Source organism: Stegostoma tigrinum, chromosome 27 (genome assembly GCF_030684315.1).
Source record: "Stegostoma tigrinum isolate sSteTig4 chromosome 27, sSteTig4.hap1, whole genome shotgun sequence".
NCBI classification, from domain to species: domain Eukaryota; kingdom Metazoa; phylum Chordata; class Chondrichthyes; order Orectolobiformes; family Stegostomatidae; genus Stegostoma; species Stegostoma tigrinum.
Window position 1 is genome coordinate 42,877,060 of NC_081380.1, and position 16,856 is coordinate 42,893,915.

At 38.2% G+C, this 16,856-nt stretch overlaps 1 protein-coding gene across 12 annotated transcripts in view; it reads left to right on the forward strand.

Moving 5' to 3' along the window:
• The window catches only part of LOC125464605 (uncharacterized), a 117,802-nt gene that overhangs the window by 34,913 nt on the left and 66,033 nt on the right, over window positions 1-16,856 (forward strand). For all 12 annotated transcript variants that reach the window (XR_007250055.2, XM_048557192.2, XM_048557195.2 and 9 more), the window contains 6 exons: window positions 1,268-1,388; window positions 1,732-1,900; window positions 5,547-5,725; window positions 10,224-10,367; window positions 13,240-13,401; window positions 16,382-16,497. Coding sequence is in view for 11 of the 12 variants with exons in the window: in XM_048557192.2 (XP_048413149.2) it covers window positions 1,268-1,388; window positions 1,732-1,900; window positions 5,547-5,725; window positions 10,224-10,367; window positions 13,240-13,401; window positions 16,382-16,497 (891 nt within the window). In the remaining variant the exon portion in view is untranslated. The remainder of the gene's footprint in view (window positions 1-1,267; window positions 1,389-1,731; window positions 1,901-5,546; window positions 5,726-10,223; window positions 10,368-13,239; window positions 13,402-16,381; window positions 16,498-16,856) is intronic.

Genomic DNA, 16,856 nt, shown 5'->3' on the forward strand with positions numbered 1-16,856 from the left:
TCCAGTATGTTAATATTCTTGCCTCATTGGTTAGAATTCTTTGCAATGAATTAGTCCTTCATCATTATATTTTGCCAAAGCTTTAGAGTTCTTATTTAAGGGTCAGATTATTAGCTTCAACATAGTCTAGGATGAGAGAACATTCCTATAAATTAAGCAAAAGCAAAATATTACAGATGCTGTAAATATGAAATACAGTCATAAAATGCCAGAAATATTGTGAATGTCTGGCAGCATCTGTGGAGAGAGCAACGTAGTCAACATTTCAAGTTAATGATCTTCTGTCAAACTTATTCTATTCTAAAATTACCCTCACAGCTCCCTATCTGACAAATTCAACACAGTTCAAGACTTTGAAGAAATTCATGCCAAGCATCTAGTCATACATGTGTAGTACATGTTTATCAAGAGCAACATTGACGGAGGCTCAGTCGTGGACTGGATGCCTTGTCACTTGGGTCAAAAGTTACAAAATGATGTGGGCAAAATGTGCAACTGGGTAGATCAATAGTGAATGCAGTGTCTGGGGAAAGAAAATTTTTAGTTTTGAAACATGTAAGGGAAAAAGTGAAAGAAATTGTGTTGTTGATACTAAATATATTCAACAAATTTGCAGAACATTAATCAACAAATGGCTCAAAGAGTAACGTATGACAGAGGAGACATCAAATAAAGTTTATGATACTTTGACCAGATTTCAGCTTGAAAATTATGCCAGTTCTGGTCACCAGGAAGCAAGGGAGACACTTAAGTGCTGGTTGCAATGCAGAAAAGAACCATGTGAAGTTATAAGCAGGAATTGGAGAAATTTGAACTGATTAAAACTAGTATAGGTGACATTTAAGAAACATAATCGTGGCGAAGTGAGTCAGACTGTTACAGGACTGACAAATATTACTTCATAATAAATTGGAGGGATAGGGCAAGAAGACATGTGCAAACTCCTCAGAGGTATTTATAAGACTGATTTCATGAAGTATCTATCTACCAAAGAATAACCAAAATAGAACAGACAAACTAATGGAGGCAAATACCTCGTAATCATTCCAAAAATAATTGAATATGCAATAGGAAAATTTTTTGATTCATGGGAGAATTAAAAGTGGCTGACACATCTTCAGTTATCTTGTGACCATTCGTAGCCAAGGAGGAGTGGAAGAAAGGATAAGGGACAGAGGATCAATAGATAAAATAATTGTAATTTTTCATTTGTATTAATTTTACATTGGTGACTGTAATTTTGAATGTTTGTCTTTTTCCTCCAAAGTGTTGAGAAAACTATTAGAGTGCAATTTGGGCGGGTAGTTGCACGCAGGGTTTCCGAATTGAAACTGAAAAGTGCAACGCAATCTCCTATTTCAAGACTGGTGGAAAATTCTGTAGTTGAGGTCAGATATGTACACTTTACTTTTGAATCTTAATTATTTTAATTTCCTTTACCAAACTGGGATGAAAATCTCATCTTAATATCAATGTCCCACATGGAAAAATTTAGATTTATCTCAATGTATCTTTAAGTGGGCATTGCTACACAGGAGTGCTCACTGTTAGGCACTAATCAATCATGTGCTTTGTTACTGATCTCTGCGGAATTCTTAGAACTTAAAAGTGTTCATGTTCCTAACACTAGTTTGGATGTGATCATACATGATAACAAATGTCTCATATATAAGCCTTTAGGAAGTGTGAGTATGCTTGATTGACCATATGGACCTTTTTCAATCCAAACAGAAATTTGAGAAGACACCCTGCATGCAGCCATTTGCCACAAATGCGCAGATGATTCTAGAGGCCAGTAAAGCACTCAACGTACTGTATGTTTATGATGGAACATATGAACCCTACCTAATCTACTGGCTCTTTCCTCTCCAGATTGCTTTCAAACAGGCATCAGCAAAGGGTGAGAAACTGAAAAGTCGTATGACAGAGGGAAGACATGTGTAAAATTAGATTAGCAAATTTTTACTATGATTCAGTTGATGAATGCAATGTGTGACTTAATTAAACAGAATAGATGGCTCAGATTGACTCTAGCTTTGTGCTGATTTTAATTTGTGTGGCAATGGGTGCTTACTTAATTGCACTCTACAGGTTAGAAATAAGAAAGTCAATGATCATTACTGCTATCTGTTTGTTATCTATAGTAGCACCCACTGGAAGGTGTTGACAGCAAAGGACCAGAAGGCATAATCTCAGAATAAGGGGACATATATTTAAGATAGAGATGACGAAATTTTTTTCCCCTCTCGGGCATGGTCACTCTTTGGAATTCTATACTGCAGTCGAGGTTGGATTGTTCACTATATTCAAGGTGAAGATAAGTTTTTAACAGATGAGGGAATCAAGGGTTATTGGGATAAGGCAGGAAAGTACAGTTGAAGATTATCAGGTTAGCCATGACCTCACTGAATGGAGGAGCAGATTTGATGGGCAGAATGGCCTACTTCAGTTCCAACATCTTATGGTCTTGTAACTTAATGATGTGAATTTTGCTTGGTTGCAATGCCTCCTATTCATGACTCCCTGCCCAGGCAAATTTCTGAAGGATGGTAATCAATGTGAGGTATTAAAGGGCAAAAGATGCCTATGAATTCTAAAAGAGAAGGAGGCAGAAAAATAGATTTTAAAAATTGGCAAAATAATTATTCTGTAACATTTTTTGTCTATCATGCTTGTTTTATGAATCAGTATGGTACTGCACAGATTTTTCAACCTTTTATTTCAATACAGGAGAATGCAAATATGTAGGAAGTAATGTTTGCAGTTTAGAAGGAAAACAGGAAAGTTCAGACCTTGATATGATATTGTAAGATGAGAAAATGACTGGCCGGTAAGAAGCTAAATGCAAGGTGACAGAATTAGCAGCAGATTTGGGGTAGAATTTAATCTCCCCTTTTTGGGAGTGGGTTTGGGGTGGGTTTGTGTAATCGGATGAGAAGGCACTCAGTGAAAAGCCTCACTCTGTTCGATAAAGACAATGTTTGCTTGAGGATGGCCTTCTCACTTGGGAGTCAGTTGAGATTCTTAAGTAGCAGTCAGTATTTCCACTGAGTTAGGTGAGAGTTTCCTAATCAGGCACCCTATGGCCCATGGTGGTCCCCCTCAATGGCAAGGGCCACTTTGCTGAAAGAACCCGCCTGAATCCTCTGTAGTGACTGCACTGCTTCTCTCAGGGTTTTTCTAACTGTCCTCAGTGAGTACCCTACTTACTTGTTTCCTGGGACCTCTTCAATGGCTGCTGCTCTGAGGCGATCTACAATCTCAGTTGAGGCCATCGCATCTTGTGGCACTGCTGTAATTTAAGAGCTCCTAGCCCACAGTTTCTTTACCTTCTCTTTGTCTGGCAGCTCTTGAAGTTAGGATCTTCACTATTAAAGGCACTAGAACCCTGATAGAAAACTTGGTAAGTATTGAATCCTAAAATGTGAGGCTGGATGAACACAGAGAAGGGTCATCAGAGAAGGGTCGAGGCCCGAAACGTCAGCTTTTGTGCTCCTGAGATGCTGCTTGGCCTGCTGTGTTCATCCAGCCTCACATTTTATTATCTTGGAATCTCAAGCATCTGCAGTTCCCATTATCTCTGAAGTATTGAATCCTGTTGGGTTTGCTAGAAATGGCTTTTTGTCTGGTGTAGGGGGAACCACAGCTATGGACATGAAATTCAGGCTGTTTTTTTTTTCCACCTTTTCACCAAGAGTACAGACAAATACATCAAGGCTGCTCACGTATTAGAGCAATATTCAGGTCTTGGTGGTTTTTAGAAAATTAATAGTTGTTGAGGCAGAACAAATGAGTGGCTCAAAAAAATAAATTATTCTTTGGAGCCAGCTTCAGTAATAGAGGAAAATTGGCAATTTATTTTGGGACAGAGTAAATATTGAGGGCATGTATGTTGTCAAATTTACTAGCTAAAGGTCTATCAGGTATACTGAGAAAGTACAAATAAGGGTACAGATCATTTATGATCTAATTGATTGCAATGGATAATCTACTCCTGTACCTATATTCTTGAAGAAATGACTTCACGCTGAGCTTGAGCCTAAGTTATGGGGTAGTAAATAATCATTTAGACATGATTCATAGGAACAAATTACCTTTCAAAAAAATGAAGTACGCAGATTTTTATTGTTCTGTTTATAGGCAGGAAAGGGAATCGGGGTCATTGGTAGTAAGTGGACATGGAAATGAGAACAGTCATTTTAAACATCCTTGTTCATGGAAGACCTTAAATGTTGAAATACAGCATAGATACATGTATATGATAGGAAACTGTAGAGCCATGAACACAGCTTTGGGATGCTTTGCAATGACTACTTGTTCAGAGGAGCACAATACCAGACTTATTGCAGATTTTAAAGTCAACTAAGATGATGATAGGTAATTTACCAAAGTGTTAAAGAGCAAAGTGTAATGGATAAAAGTTCTGTTATAAGTAATTCTTCATACTTATGAGGATTGGTTGACTGCTTTAAACGTGATTATTGCAGGCTAGGAAGGAATCTCCATGCTATCACTAACTTGTTCTGCACAGGCTGAAACAATATATATCACTGATAACAAAATGTGAGGTTGGATGAACACAGCAGGCCAAGCAGCATCTCAGGAGCACAAAAGCTGACGTTTCGGGCCTAGACCCTTCATCAGACCCATCTGATGAAGGGTCTAGGCCCGAAACGTTAGCTTTTATGCTCCTGAGATGCTGCTTGGCCTGCTGTGTTCATCCAGCCTCACATTTTGTTATCTTGGATTCTCCAGCATCTGCAGTTCCCATTATCTCTGATACAATATATATCACTGTCTGATTTACAAGATTTCACTTCAAAGGCATTATTCCTATGCCAAAACATTTTACTAGAAAGCAAACAGAAACCACTCAACACAGATTGCTTGTAATCAGTCAATTTAAGATGAAGGGGCCATATCCAATGTGTATGAAAACATCAAGATTAGGAAAAGTAAGAAAGAAGCAGATGAATCAAGCATAACAAGGTGTAGAGCTGGATGATCACAGCAGGCCGAGCAGCATCAGAGGAGCAGGAAAGCTGATGTTTCGGGTCTGGACCCTTGGTGCAGACCCGAAACGTCAGCTTTCCTGCTCCTCTGATGCTGCTCGGCCTGCTGTGATCATCCAGCTCTACACCTTGTTATCTCAGATTCTCCAGCATCAACGGTTCCCACTATCTCTGGATAAATCAAGCAATTGTGATAACAGGCATTGGATTTTAAAAGCATACGGAGTATAGAGGGAAGACAAGAAAGGAAGGTATACTATTTCACTGTTTAGCTTTAAAGTGCTGACAAAGAATGTGTTAGAATAGAATATTGTATTTTTCAGCACACTGAAGTTGTAAGGAGGAGGAGGAACACTATAAAGCATACAAAGAATAGTAGAAAAAAGTTCAGACCAGCAATGAGCCGGTAGAATCAAAACAGGCACAAACCTAAGACTGCTGTTGAGAGGAGGTTGATTCCTTTAAAATCTGTCATGCGATTTAGTTTCTTTTTGCGTTATACTTTCTTCCTCTGTTTTGTTTCCTTTATAAAAGCTGAACATCCATATGAATTGGCAATGTACCTGCATCTGCTCATTTGCAATCTGTTCCCAAGTTGGCCTGAAATTTTTGGAATGGCGGAACGAGTCATGAATCGTCTCAAAAAAGAAGACTCTGAAATCTTCACACACCTTCATTCCTGTTTCGTGAAAAACATCCATATTGAACCCAAGGTGAGAGATCATTGAATTCAAAAATATCATTAGTAAATGCTTCTCTACCAGAAAACTGGACTGAAAAACATTAACATTTCTACCATATATTACAATACTCCCAGTGGGTAGCCTCACTGGATGCAATTAAGCAAAGAGGCCTATATATAGAAGCAAACACACTAGGAGCAGGTATAGCCGTTTGGCACTTTGAGCCTGCTTAGCCATTTAGTTCGGATTATGGCTGATCCTCTATTTCATTGCTATATTTCTGCTTTCTCCTCATACCTCTTGATATCGTTGAAACCTAGAAATATACCTCTCTCTTTCTTAAATATATTCGGTGACATGGCCTCCATAACCTTCTGTGATAGAGAATTCCACAGGTTCACCACCCTTTGAGTGAAGAAATTTTTCCTTATCTTGGTCTGAAGTGGTCTGCCTCGTATCCTTAGACTGTGTCCTCTGGTTCTTAATGCTCCAACCAGCAGAAACATCCTCCCTATTATGTCCACAAAAGCTGACGTTTCGGGCCTAGACCCTTCATCAGAAATGGGGGAGGGGAAGAGAGTTCTGAAATAAATAGGGAGAGAGGGGGAGGCGGATCAAAGGTGGATGGTGGAGAAGAGACAGACAAATTAAAGGGGTGGGGATGGACCGCTACAGGCTCCATCCCCGCCCCTTTAACTTGTCTGTCACCTCTCCACCTATCTTCTCCTCTATCCACCTCCCCCTCTCTCCCTATTTATTTCAGAACCCTCTCCCCATCCCCCTTTTCTGATGAAGGGTCTAGGCCCGTATCGTCAGCTTTTGTGCTCCTAAAATGCTGCTTGGCCTGCTGTGTTCGCCCTGCCCCACACTTTGTTATCTCGGATTCTCCAGCATCTGCAGTTCCCATTATCTTTCTCCACCACTATTATGCCCAGCTCTGTTAGAATTTTATACATGTCAATCAGATCACCTCTCATTCTCTAAACTTTAGTGAACATGGGCCCAGTCAAACCAATTCCTCCTCATAGGACAGTCTGCTATCCCTAGTAGCAGTCTAGTGAATCTCTACTGCACTCCCTTCATTACTGTAAATCCTCCGAAGTATATTCTTTCTTAAGAAGGAGACCAAAACTGTATGCAGTACATCAGGATGATCTCACCAAGGTCCTGTGTAACAGCAGTAAGACTGTTTCAGAATGTAAATCCTTTTGCAATGAAGGCTGATATACCATTTCTTAATCACTTGCTGTACCTGTGTATCTGTTTTCATTAACTGGTGTACAAGGATACCCAGATCACTTTACATATCCACACTTCTCAGGAATGAAGCCTCAGTGGAACGTAATTGGATAGACATTTGGGAAGTTAGTGGACATGATTAGTTATTCTTCAGATTTTGTGATGTAATCAGAAATGTCTTCAACAAGTACTGTTTTCAATCCCATCCGTTGAGGCACATTATGAAGAGCAATGCCTCATACTTCAAAATTGCTGTTGAAAGTGTTACATAATGCATGTTCTTGTAGTTACCTTTCGAAACTTTCTTTTGTTTTCCCTTCTTTTACCAAAGGTATTGATCTGTGATGTGTTGTGGTCCTTGCATCTGTTACCCGTGGTATTCCTCCCACGACAGTCTTGACAGTGATGCTGACAAACTAATGAATTGGCTTAATGGGTGCAGCTTAGATTTACCAGAATGACACAGTGAATGGAAAAGTTAAATTGTGGACTATAAAGTTATAAACACCTTGATTATAGAATATTTAGAAATGCTAATATTGAGATGTTTAAGGTGATCAAAGAATTTGATAGGGTACACAGAGAGTAACTGTCTCATTGAGGGGAGTCCAGAAGAAGGAGCAGAGCTTTAAATTTAAAGATAAGCTTCAAGGCTAAGTCAAGAAGCCCATCTTCAAATAACGGGCAGTGGAAATCCAGATATCTCTTCCCCAAAAACCTCTTGAGGCTGTAAGTCAAATAAAAATTTCAGAACTGAGATTGTTAAGTAATGTTAGGCAAGGGTATGAGGGAGTGCAGGACAAATGTGTGTAGATGGAGTTAAGGAACCCGGTCAACCATGATTGAATTGAATGACGACAGGACAGGCTGGAGATGATTAATGGCTAGCTCCTGTTCCCATGATCCGATGTTCCTTTGTTCCCAGGAAGAGTATCACAGATGAGGTTAATCATGTCCTTATCCAGTGTCCACATGTCCCTTTCCTGCAAGGATTACTAGATATTCAACAGGATAAAGAGTGTTAATTGATTTATTTCCTCCCTTGTCCAGGGCACCAAGGCCAATTCCATTCAAGTTGAGATCACAGCTAATTCAGCACAACGCACAAATTAGCCACGGGTCATTATATTTTGGTTTCACACTGACTTTACCAACTGAACAATTAGAAAAGCTGACTAGTGGTTAATTTGATAACACATTCACTATTGTTCAGGCCATCACAGTCTGTTACAGCAGAGTTTTCTTTTTTCTAAAGTTTGTTTGGAAAGTTTCTGCTAAAGAGCAAATCTTGCCCTTGCGACATACAAACAGCAAAATAAAAAATCACCTTACTATCAAAGTATTTAGCAGTCTTTTTTGAAATAACCCAGCGAGTTGAAATGCAAGCGATGTGCATCAATATAATGTCAACTATTGACTGTGTCTTTGTCATGTGAATTCTGTATGAATCTGCACATTCTTACAGCCACAAATATGACCACTGGATGACATTTTTATTCCAAGTTGTATTGAGTTTGCCATTTGTTATTAAATCTGCTAAATACCTGTGTAGTAGGTTATTTTTTATTTGGTTGTTTGAATGTGGTAGGACAGAAATCATGAACAAGGACCCTAGCTTTGTTTTATTGTCAGAACTACAATGAGGAAAAAGGCTTTAGCCATTAAAATTGAGACAATTGTCTTAGTATCACCAATTTGCATTTATAATTGACAACAGTATAGAAGGCTGCATTTCCAATGTTCTACTTCAAAAATTTTGCTGATAATCCAGGCTGAGAATTTCATGTAACTGTGTCACTTTGTGGCCTACATCAGGTATAAAAATAAAAATGGAAAATGGAGAAAAGACTCAAGCAGAGCTAGCAGCATCTATGTAGAGAGAAGCAGAGTTATTATTTAGGTATGTGAACTTTCATTAGAACATGGAAAAACTAGAAATGTAATAGGTTTCTGAACTCACCATTTGAATAACGCAATTTTAGATATTAATCCCTGACTTTGTTTTGTATTCTTTGTTATTTTCCTCCTCTCTTATTTAATTTACTTTGCTTATGAGTAGCACCTATTCAGAATCCTGCCATTCATGACTTCTCCGGTTACTGTAAATGACTCGCATTCTCAATGTCTCCCCCTTGCCTAAGGTGTGGTGACCCTCAGGTTAAACCACCATCTCTCTCTCTCTCTCACACGAAAGAGTAGCCCTGTGTTTTGGTAGCCTGTGGCAACTTTACCTTTTAGACACCGTATGTTCTGAAGCAGTCATACTGGACTCGAAATGGTAACTCTGTTTATCTCTCTGCAAGTACTACCAGACCTGCTGCATTTCCCAAAATTTTTTGCTTTTTGTTTCAGAATTCCAGCATCTGCAGTAGATGCTGCTTGGCCTGCTGTGTTCATCCAGCTCCACACTTTGTTATCTTGGATACTCCTGCATCTGCAATATTCCACTTCTTTTCCTTGAGGTGTATCTTTTGTTTTGACATTGACATTGCACTACTAAATATTTTGACATCCTGCTCCTGTTCCCTGTCGCGTATTGACCGATGTGTTCTTCGTATCCTCTCATCCCTTTCATTTAATTCTGGCAGCCAGTTATAAGTTTAACTTTCCCAAATTCTAATGAAAACTCACAGATCTAAAATATTTAACCTTGTTTCTGTTTTCACATATGCTGCTAGACCCAGCAAATATTTCCAGGATTTGTTTTTATTTCAGATTTCCAGCATCTATACTATTTTGCATTCATATCAGATCAATGTTAGCTTTTATTTACTGCTAAGCATTCTAGAGTTTTATTTCTTGATAATATAATTCTTTTTGTTATTTTAGTCATAAGGTGAGTGTGCAACTTTTTCTCAGGTGTTTGGCAACATCATGCTACAACCACTGTTGAGATCTGAAACCAACATTGGGAAAGTCAGAGATAATGGGAACTGCAGATGCTGGAGATTCCAAGATAATAAAATGTGAGGCTGGATGAACACAGCAGGCCAAGCAGCATCTCAGGAGCACAAAAGCTGACGTTTCGGGCCTAGACCCTTCATCAGAGGGCTCTCTGATGAAGGGTCTAGGCCCGAAACGTCAGCTTTTGTGCTCCTGAGATGCTGCTTGGCCTGCTGTGTTCATCCAGCCTCACATTTTATTATATTGGGAAAGTCAGCCTTGCTGGCCTCACTTATTGCATGAAGTTGCCTTTTTTAAGAGAAGAATGTCCATGCCCAGAGACCTCCCATTTTGTGCTATTCTAGTGTGAGTTGATTTTTAAAATTTGGTTTTGCTTTGGATTCAGGAATTCTTACTGGAGCAGATTGCTTGGGAGAAGACACAGGTTGAGGAATTGCATAATATTAGACTTGGCTCTGAAGAATTACCTCGCATTAGCAAAGAATTATTAAGAAATCCACTAATTGTCTTCAGGAAATGGATGGGAGAGGTAAGAAAAGCAGAGGGATTTGTACAATATTTGGAATGTCCTAAGGCACAATGTAAATACAAGTCTTCGACTTTTTTTTCTTCCACTTTGACTTAAGGAGGTTTTTTGTGTGTGTGTGTGTGTGTGTGTGTGTGTGTGTTTACAGTACAGGTATGAGCTGACCAGTGTATGTTCAGTGCATTCACTACAAGGCTAGAAGGACGACAAACATGGGGCTGTAATATCTTATGACACAGGGAAATAAGTGCCTTCAACAAGCTATTGGTATTGCAATCTGTATGAATGTTGGAACTGGAGAATAAGTCCTAAGCAGTTTAGGAGAAAACTCCTGAAAAATAAAACCGATGGAAGCTGAGAACATGGGAAACCTTTATATTTGTCCTCAAAATGTTGAGAGGTCAATAGGAAGAAGGGCTTCAAAAACCAATTACAGCTGTTCTAATTGAACTAGGAACTTTAAAGTGCAGGCCGATGCCCTTCACTGAGGTTTGAGTGTCTGTGGTGCTGTTGTTAAGGAAAAATGATTGTGTCTATTTTGATATTTGGAGTAAAATTGTTTCAACCACTTTTTATGTACTTCTTCCTTTTGTGTGTATTAAACTTTTATCAGCTTTAATTAAAAGTAAATTAGCAGTTCAAAGACTGTCTACCACTCTAAACAAATAGCAAATATAAAACTTATGATTTATCAAGCTATTTCTCAATTTTTAGGATCTGTCTTGTCCAGCACTACCAACAGCTTGCATCATAACACTGGCCATTCTTCAATTGCCTCATTGACTGACTGACTGAATTTATTACTTTTAAAAACAGTGAGGTCATTTAAGCTATTCAACTGTCAGAGCATCATTAGCATTTCATTCCCTTGGTAATATCCACATATATTTTTATTCCAAGTCTCAAGATCATGTACAAATATAAATCAAGACAAAACATAGTATTCCTTCTTCAAAGCTCTGGAGTACCAAGTTTAATTGCTGACATATCACTACCTGTGTCAGTGACACCAGGAAAGATAGGATTGCAAGAACTTATATGGAAGCATGAAATAACAAAGAGAATTTTTGTGGATTAAATGAATGGGTATGATTTGTGACCAATGAACTTCAATGTAGGTAAATGTGAGATCACCCACTATGGGCCTTAAAGAGGTAGACCATTCCAAAAGAAAAAGAACCTAGGAAGAGTTTAAAAAGGTCCAAGTAGATTTGTGGATAGTTAAAACAAATCATTACCAGTGTTGTGAACTAACACAAAAGAAAGAGTTTTGGAATGCTGGCCTTTATATTTTAGATGATAAGGTTACTAGGGGTTTAGAATTCAAATTTCATCTGTACAAAGCCCTGGTCAGACCACACTTGGAATACTGTGAACAGTTCTAGACACCATACTTTAGGATAGATATTCATAAACTTGGAGGAAGTGTAGCATATGATTACAAGAATTATAAACACAACTTGTGGGATTAAGTTAAACGGGGAGTCTTTTTATCCTTTTTCTAAGAGGAGATGTAAATTAAGAGCGGGTGTTGGTCATTTTGTCTCTCAAGCTCGTTCTTCGATTTGATAAGAACATGGCCAGTCTGATTATGGTCTCAACACCACTTTCCTACCCATGTTTCAAATTCTTGGTTCTCTTGTTATTCAAGTATCTAATTAACTCACTTGAAAATATTCAAAGTTGCTGCTACTTCTACCCTATTATAGAAAGGAATTCTACAAGCTCATAACCGTCCTGAGAGAAACTGTTTTCTCATTAATGCCTTAAATAGAATATCCTTTCTGGTTTCTCCCACAAGGGGAAACTTCCTTTCAACATCCAGCCTGTCAAGTCCCCTTAGGATTTTATATATTTCAATATGGCACCTCACTTTCTCCTAAATTTAACCTATCCTCATAAGATAATTCCTTATCTTTCAGACAAAGTACTGAGGTTTATCCAAATTTAGTAATATCCTTTCCTAACTAAGGAGTTCAAAATTTACTAATTACACTCAATGCAATCTCACAATTGCCCTATAACAAAAGCAAAACTTTGCTATTGTTACATTCCATTACCTTTTATAATAAACAACCACATTCTACTTGTCTTTGTAATCATATGCTGCACCTACATATTATGTTTGGGGATCTGTATTCAAACATCCACTATTAAATCATCCCTGTAGTGATTGTAACAAGGTCAGCTGGGTTGAATAGAATCAGTTCACTGATTGGGGCTGTTAATCTGGTCCAATCAGGGAGCCCTGGTTGTCAAATATAAACAGGAATGGCAGAGATTCTGATCACCCTGATAGCTGGGTCTGTGGAAGCTGGACTCTGTGATTGGATCCTGGTTTCGCTGGTGTTGTTTCAGTTCCCATTAAAATAATATGCCTAAATCAACAATAATGACAAAAACTAGTGTTGTATTCCCTGAAATTCAGGAGGTGAAGGGCAATTTTGTTAAAATTAGGGTAAATGGAGAGAAACTACTTCTCATGATTAGATGGTCTAATACAATGGAACATGACTGCAAATTTTTAACAGTGCGATTAGGGAACTTCTACATGCAAAAGATGGTTGAAATTTAGAAGGCTGTTCCATAAATGATGATTGAAACTATTATCCAAAGATATTAAGGGATATGGGGCTAAGGAGGGTACATGGAGTTATTGCAAATTACCATGATCACATAGACAATGACCAGTGGAACCAGTTTGAGGTGCTTCCTGCTGTTCCTATGCAACAAACTCAGCACAATTAAGGTTTGTTTGAATTTGTCTGATCTACATGACTCAATGTTACACTAGATAGTTAGCATACTCACTATGGCACTGGATGATCTAAAACTACAATTTGTTTTGTGTGTCACTTAATGATAATCGCCACAGGGTTTTGTCAGCATCTTGCATCTGCCAGCGGTGTTGTTGATCTGGGACCAGCTGTTCATGCAAGACTGGAAGCTTCAGGTGATGGAGGATTTCTGTCTGGCAGTCCTCCTGCTACAGAAGGAATATTTGATGGTGGCCACTGATCATCAAAGTTTGAAAGAGGTAGAACAGTACCTATATTATTAACATTTTTTAAAAAAAGGAAGACCCTGGAACTTGTGGTAATTCCAGGAGACTGGCTCTAAGGCCTGGAGTTTTTTCATGATGAAAATTTAACGAAAAATTTCCAGAATGAAACAGCCATTTATTTGATTAATGATTTGGGTTACTGCATTATTTGTTTATTTGATTCATGATTTGAATTACTGCATTATTCCAATTATAATTATTTTGATAGGTCCCTAGTAAGAATTTATCATCACATTCCGGTAAAATTAATAAATCTTAACCAGAAATTATTACTGCAATTAAGAAAACAAAATCACTAAATTAACCAGGTTCTCCACATCAGGTGTCATTGCTATGCTCTCACATAACTAATAAATCATAGTGCAAGGAAGTAATGGGAAGTTTTTAAAATATATTTGTAAATATATTATTCAAGTGCACTATGTGCATTTAATGTATTGTAATCTGGGGACTTAAACAACTCCTTGCTGCTTCTTAGAACATAACATTGAAAGAAATAGGCGCAGGAGTGCACCTTTCAGCCATTGAGCCTGCTTCGCTATGCAATAACGTTGTGGCTGATGTGATTTTTTTTTTTGTGATCCATTCATTCATGGGATGTATTCATCACTGGCTAAGCTAACGTTCATTGTCCATTTCTCTTTGCCCTCAAACTGGAATGCGTTGCCAGCAGCAGTTGTGGAAGCAAGGTCATTGGGGTCATTTAAGAGACTGCTGGACATGCATATGGTCACAGAATTTTGAGGGTGCATACATGAGGATCAATGGTCGGCACAACATCGTGGGCTGAAGGGCCTGTTCTGTGCTGTACTGTTCTATGTTCTATGTTCTAAATAGTGACAATGAGCTGCCTTCATGAATAGCAATTCAACACACTAAACGAAAAGCAAAAGCTGTGGAGGCAATAAATACAACAACTATCGTTAGAGAAAGAATGTTAGAGAAATAAATGGGGCTAAAGGCCAGTAAGTCACCTGAAACTGAAAAGTTACACATTAGATTACTAAAGGAAGTAGCAACAGAGTTAGTGGAGCACTGGTAGGAGTCTTCCAAGAATCATTAGATTAGGAAAAGTCCCAAAGGATCGGAAAACTGCAGAAATACCAATATCTGTACTGAAAACAGAAGGGAGATGAAAAATAAACAGACATCAATAAGCTTAATATCTGTGATTTGGAGAATGTTAGAGTATCATGAAGGGTGTAATAACATAACATAATATAAACAAACACAGTTAGCATGGCTCCATGAATGGATAATAATGCTTGATAAATCTATCGCAACTTTTTGAGGAGTCAACAAGTAGGGTATGGATAAAGGAACACCACAAGAAGTACCATACTTGGAAGCCCAAAAGGCTTTGATGAGGTATCACAGACGAGGCTACTTAATACGATGAGAGCCTGTGATGTTGGGGTTGGTGTATTAACATGGATAAAGGATTGGCAGAACATTCTGATGAAGGGTCACTAGACTTGAAATGTTAACTCTGTTCTCCTCTCCATAGATAATGCCAGATCTCCTGAATTTCATCAGCACTTGCTGTTTTTGTCACACTTCTGGACAGGGGGTACACCTGTAGTGAACTCCTTGGGCTGAGATGATTGACCTCCAACAAGTAGAACCATCTTCCTGTGTGTTAGGCATGACACCTGCTTAATGCCACTTTACTGCCTGTCCCCCATAACCCTTGATTTGTTTGTCTAGATTTGATTACTTTTGAGAATTTTGCCAATTGAGACATTGATAATCAGTTGATTTTCTGTTTCTAAATTGAAAATAACATGAAGAGCTTTTACACCGTTGGTGCAACTGGAATGATTACCTTTATCAGTTCACATGTTAAAATCTTTTGTCTTTAGCAACTTTATAATTCTTGATTTTTCTCATATAATAAATTTATTACAGTACTATAATATGTTGTGGTTTCAGGGCACTAAATGATTTGGTAATATCAATTATTTAATTGAATGACATGGAAGGTTCAAGGAATCACAAACAGACTATCTCTCCTTTTCGTACTACAGAGCAGGTTTGTCTGTGGTCAAATAGGCTAGGATGGACCAAATAACTTCTTTCTGTTTGTATTTTCTTAAACTTTCCTGAAGCATGTTTATGCCTGCTTATGTTCTGCGTTAATGAAAATGTTAATTGTTTCATTAGAATTACAGACCAGCACAAATCTTCCTTGTGTTTGGAATGCTGCTTTCCAATTAGACAAAAGAAAATCATCTCTAATAACTAATGGAGACTACCAGTGTCTGCATTAGCAACACTGTCATGTGGCCAAATTTGATCAGTAATAGGAGCTTTGACAATCCCCAAGTATAATCATGCAAATTATATGTTGAGAAATTGATATGCTTGCGACAAGGTTGTGTTAGTGACTGAAAGTAAGAAAAGTAAAATTTATATAGCACCTTATTAAAGAATCTCTGAATTCTCCAAACAATAAGTAATTTTTGTAACTAAATAACTGTTAGAGATGAACATATCAGCCAGTCTTCATGAGCAACAATCCACTTCGAGTGCCCACTTAAGGGCCTCAATCAGCGACAAGGAAGAAAATCCATCCATTCATTTCTGCATGGATTTAATTGAAGTGGAAACAAGTGTGGCAGGATTCTCACCTGCAAACTCCTCTGCCCCCACCACACCAAAATTACATAGCAGACAGCACTAAATACCATGATTAATGTGGATTGTTAACCCACAATGTTTTGGCAAGCACAACGTAGAAGTGGTATCAATGAAACAAAATTAATTGTTCAGAAATGAGGATGTTGGTCTTAAAATGTTGCGTCAGGAGATTTGACTGTGTCCTTGCTTCCGATTTGCCAGAAGGGGATAATCACTACTGATAAATTGCCCACATATAAAACAGGGAAGAGGCCTCTGTCCCAGACTGGTTCAATATACATTTGGTTGTTACTAAAAATGTTTTGTTCCTAAGGTATTCCTTGTTCATGCCAGTCACCTATATACATTAGATATTCAAAGATCTTGGATTCATTTGCAACAAGGTGGCCTACCAACTGATATCCCTGGATTGAACCAACTAAAATTGAGGTAAGAATTTTCAAAGATAGTAAGAACTGCAGATGCTGGAGTCAAAGATAACACAATGTGGAGCTGGAGGGAAACAACAAGCCAGGCAGCATCAGAGGAACAGGAAAGTTGACGTTTTGGGTCAGGACCCTTCTTCAGAAGAAAGCAGCTTTCCAATTAGTTGAAAGAAAACCATTTCTAATAACTTTTAGTACCTTCAATAGCGGCACTGTCATGTAGCCACATTTGATCGGAAATAGAAGTTTTTGACAATTCCCAAATACAATCATGCAAAATATGTTTAGAAATTGGTTGTAGCAATGACTGAAAGTAAGAGAAATAGAATTTATATAGCACTTTATTAATCAGAAGAAGGGTCC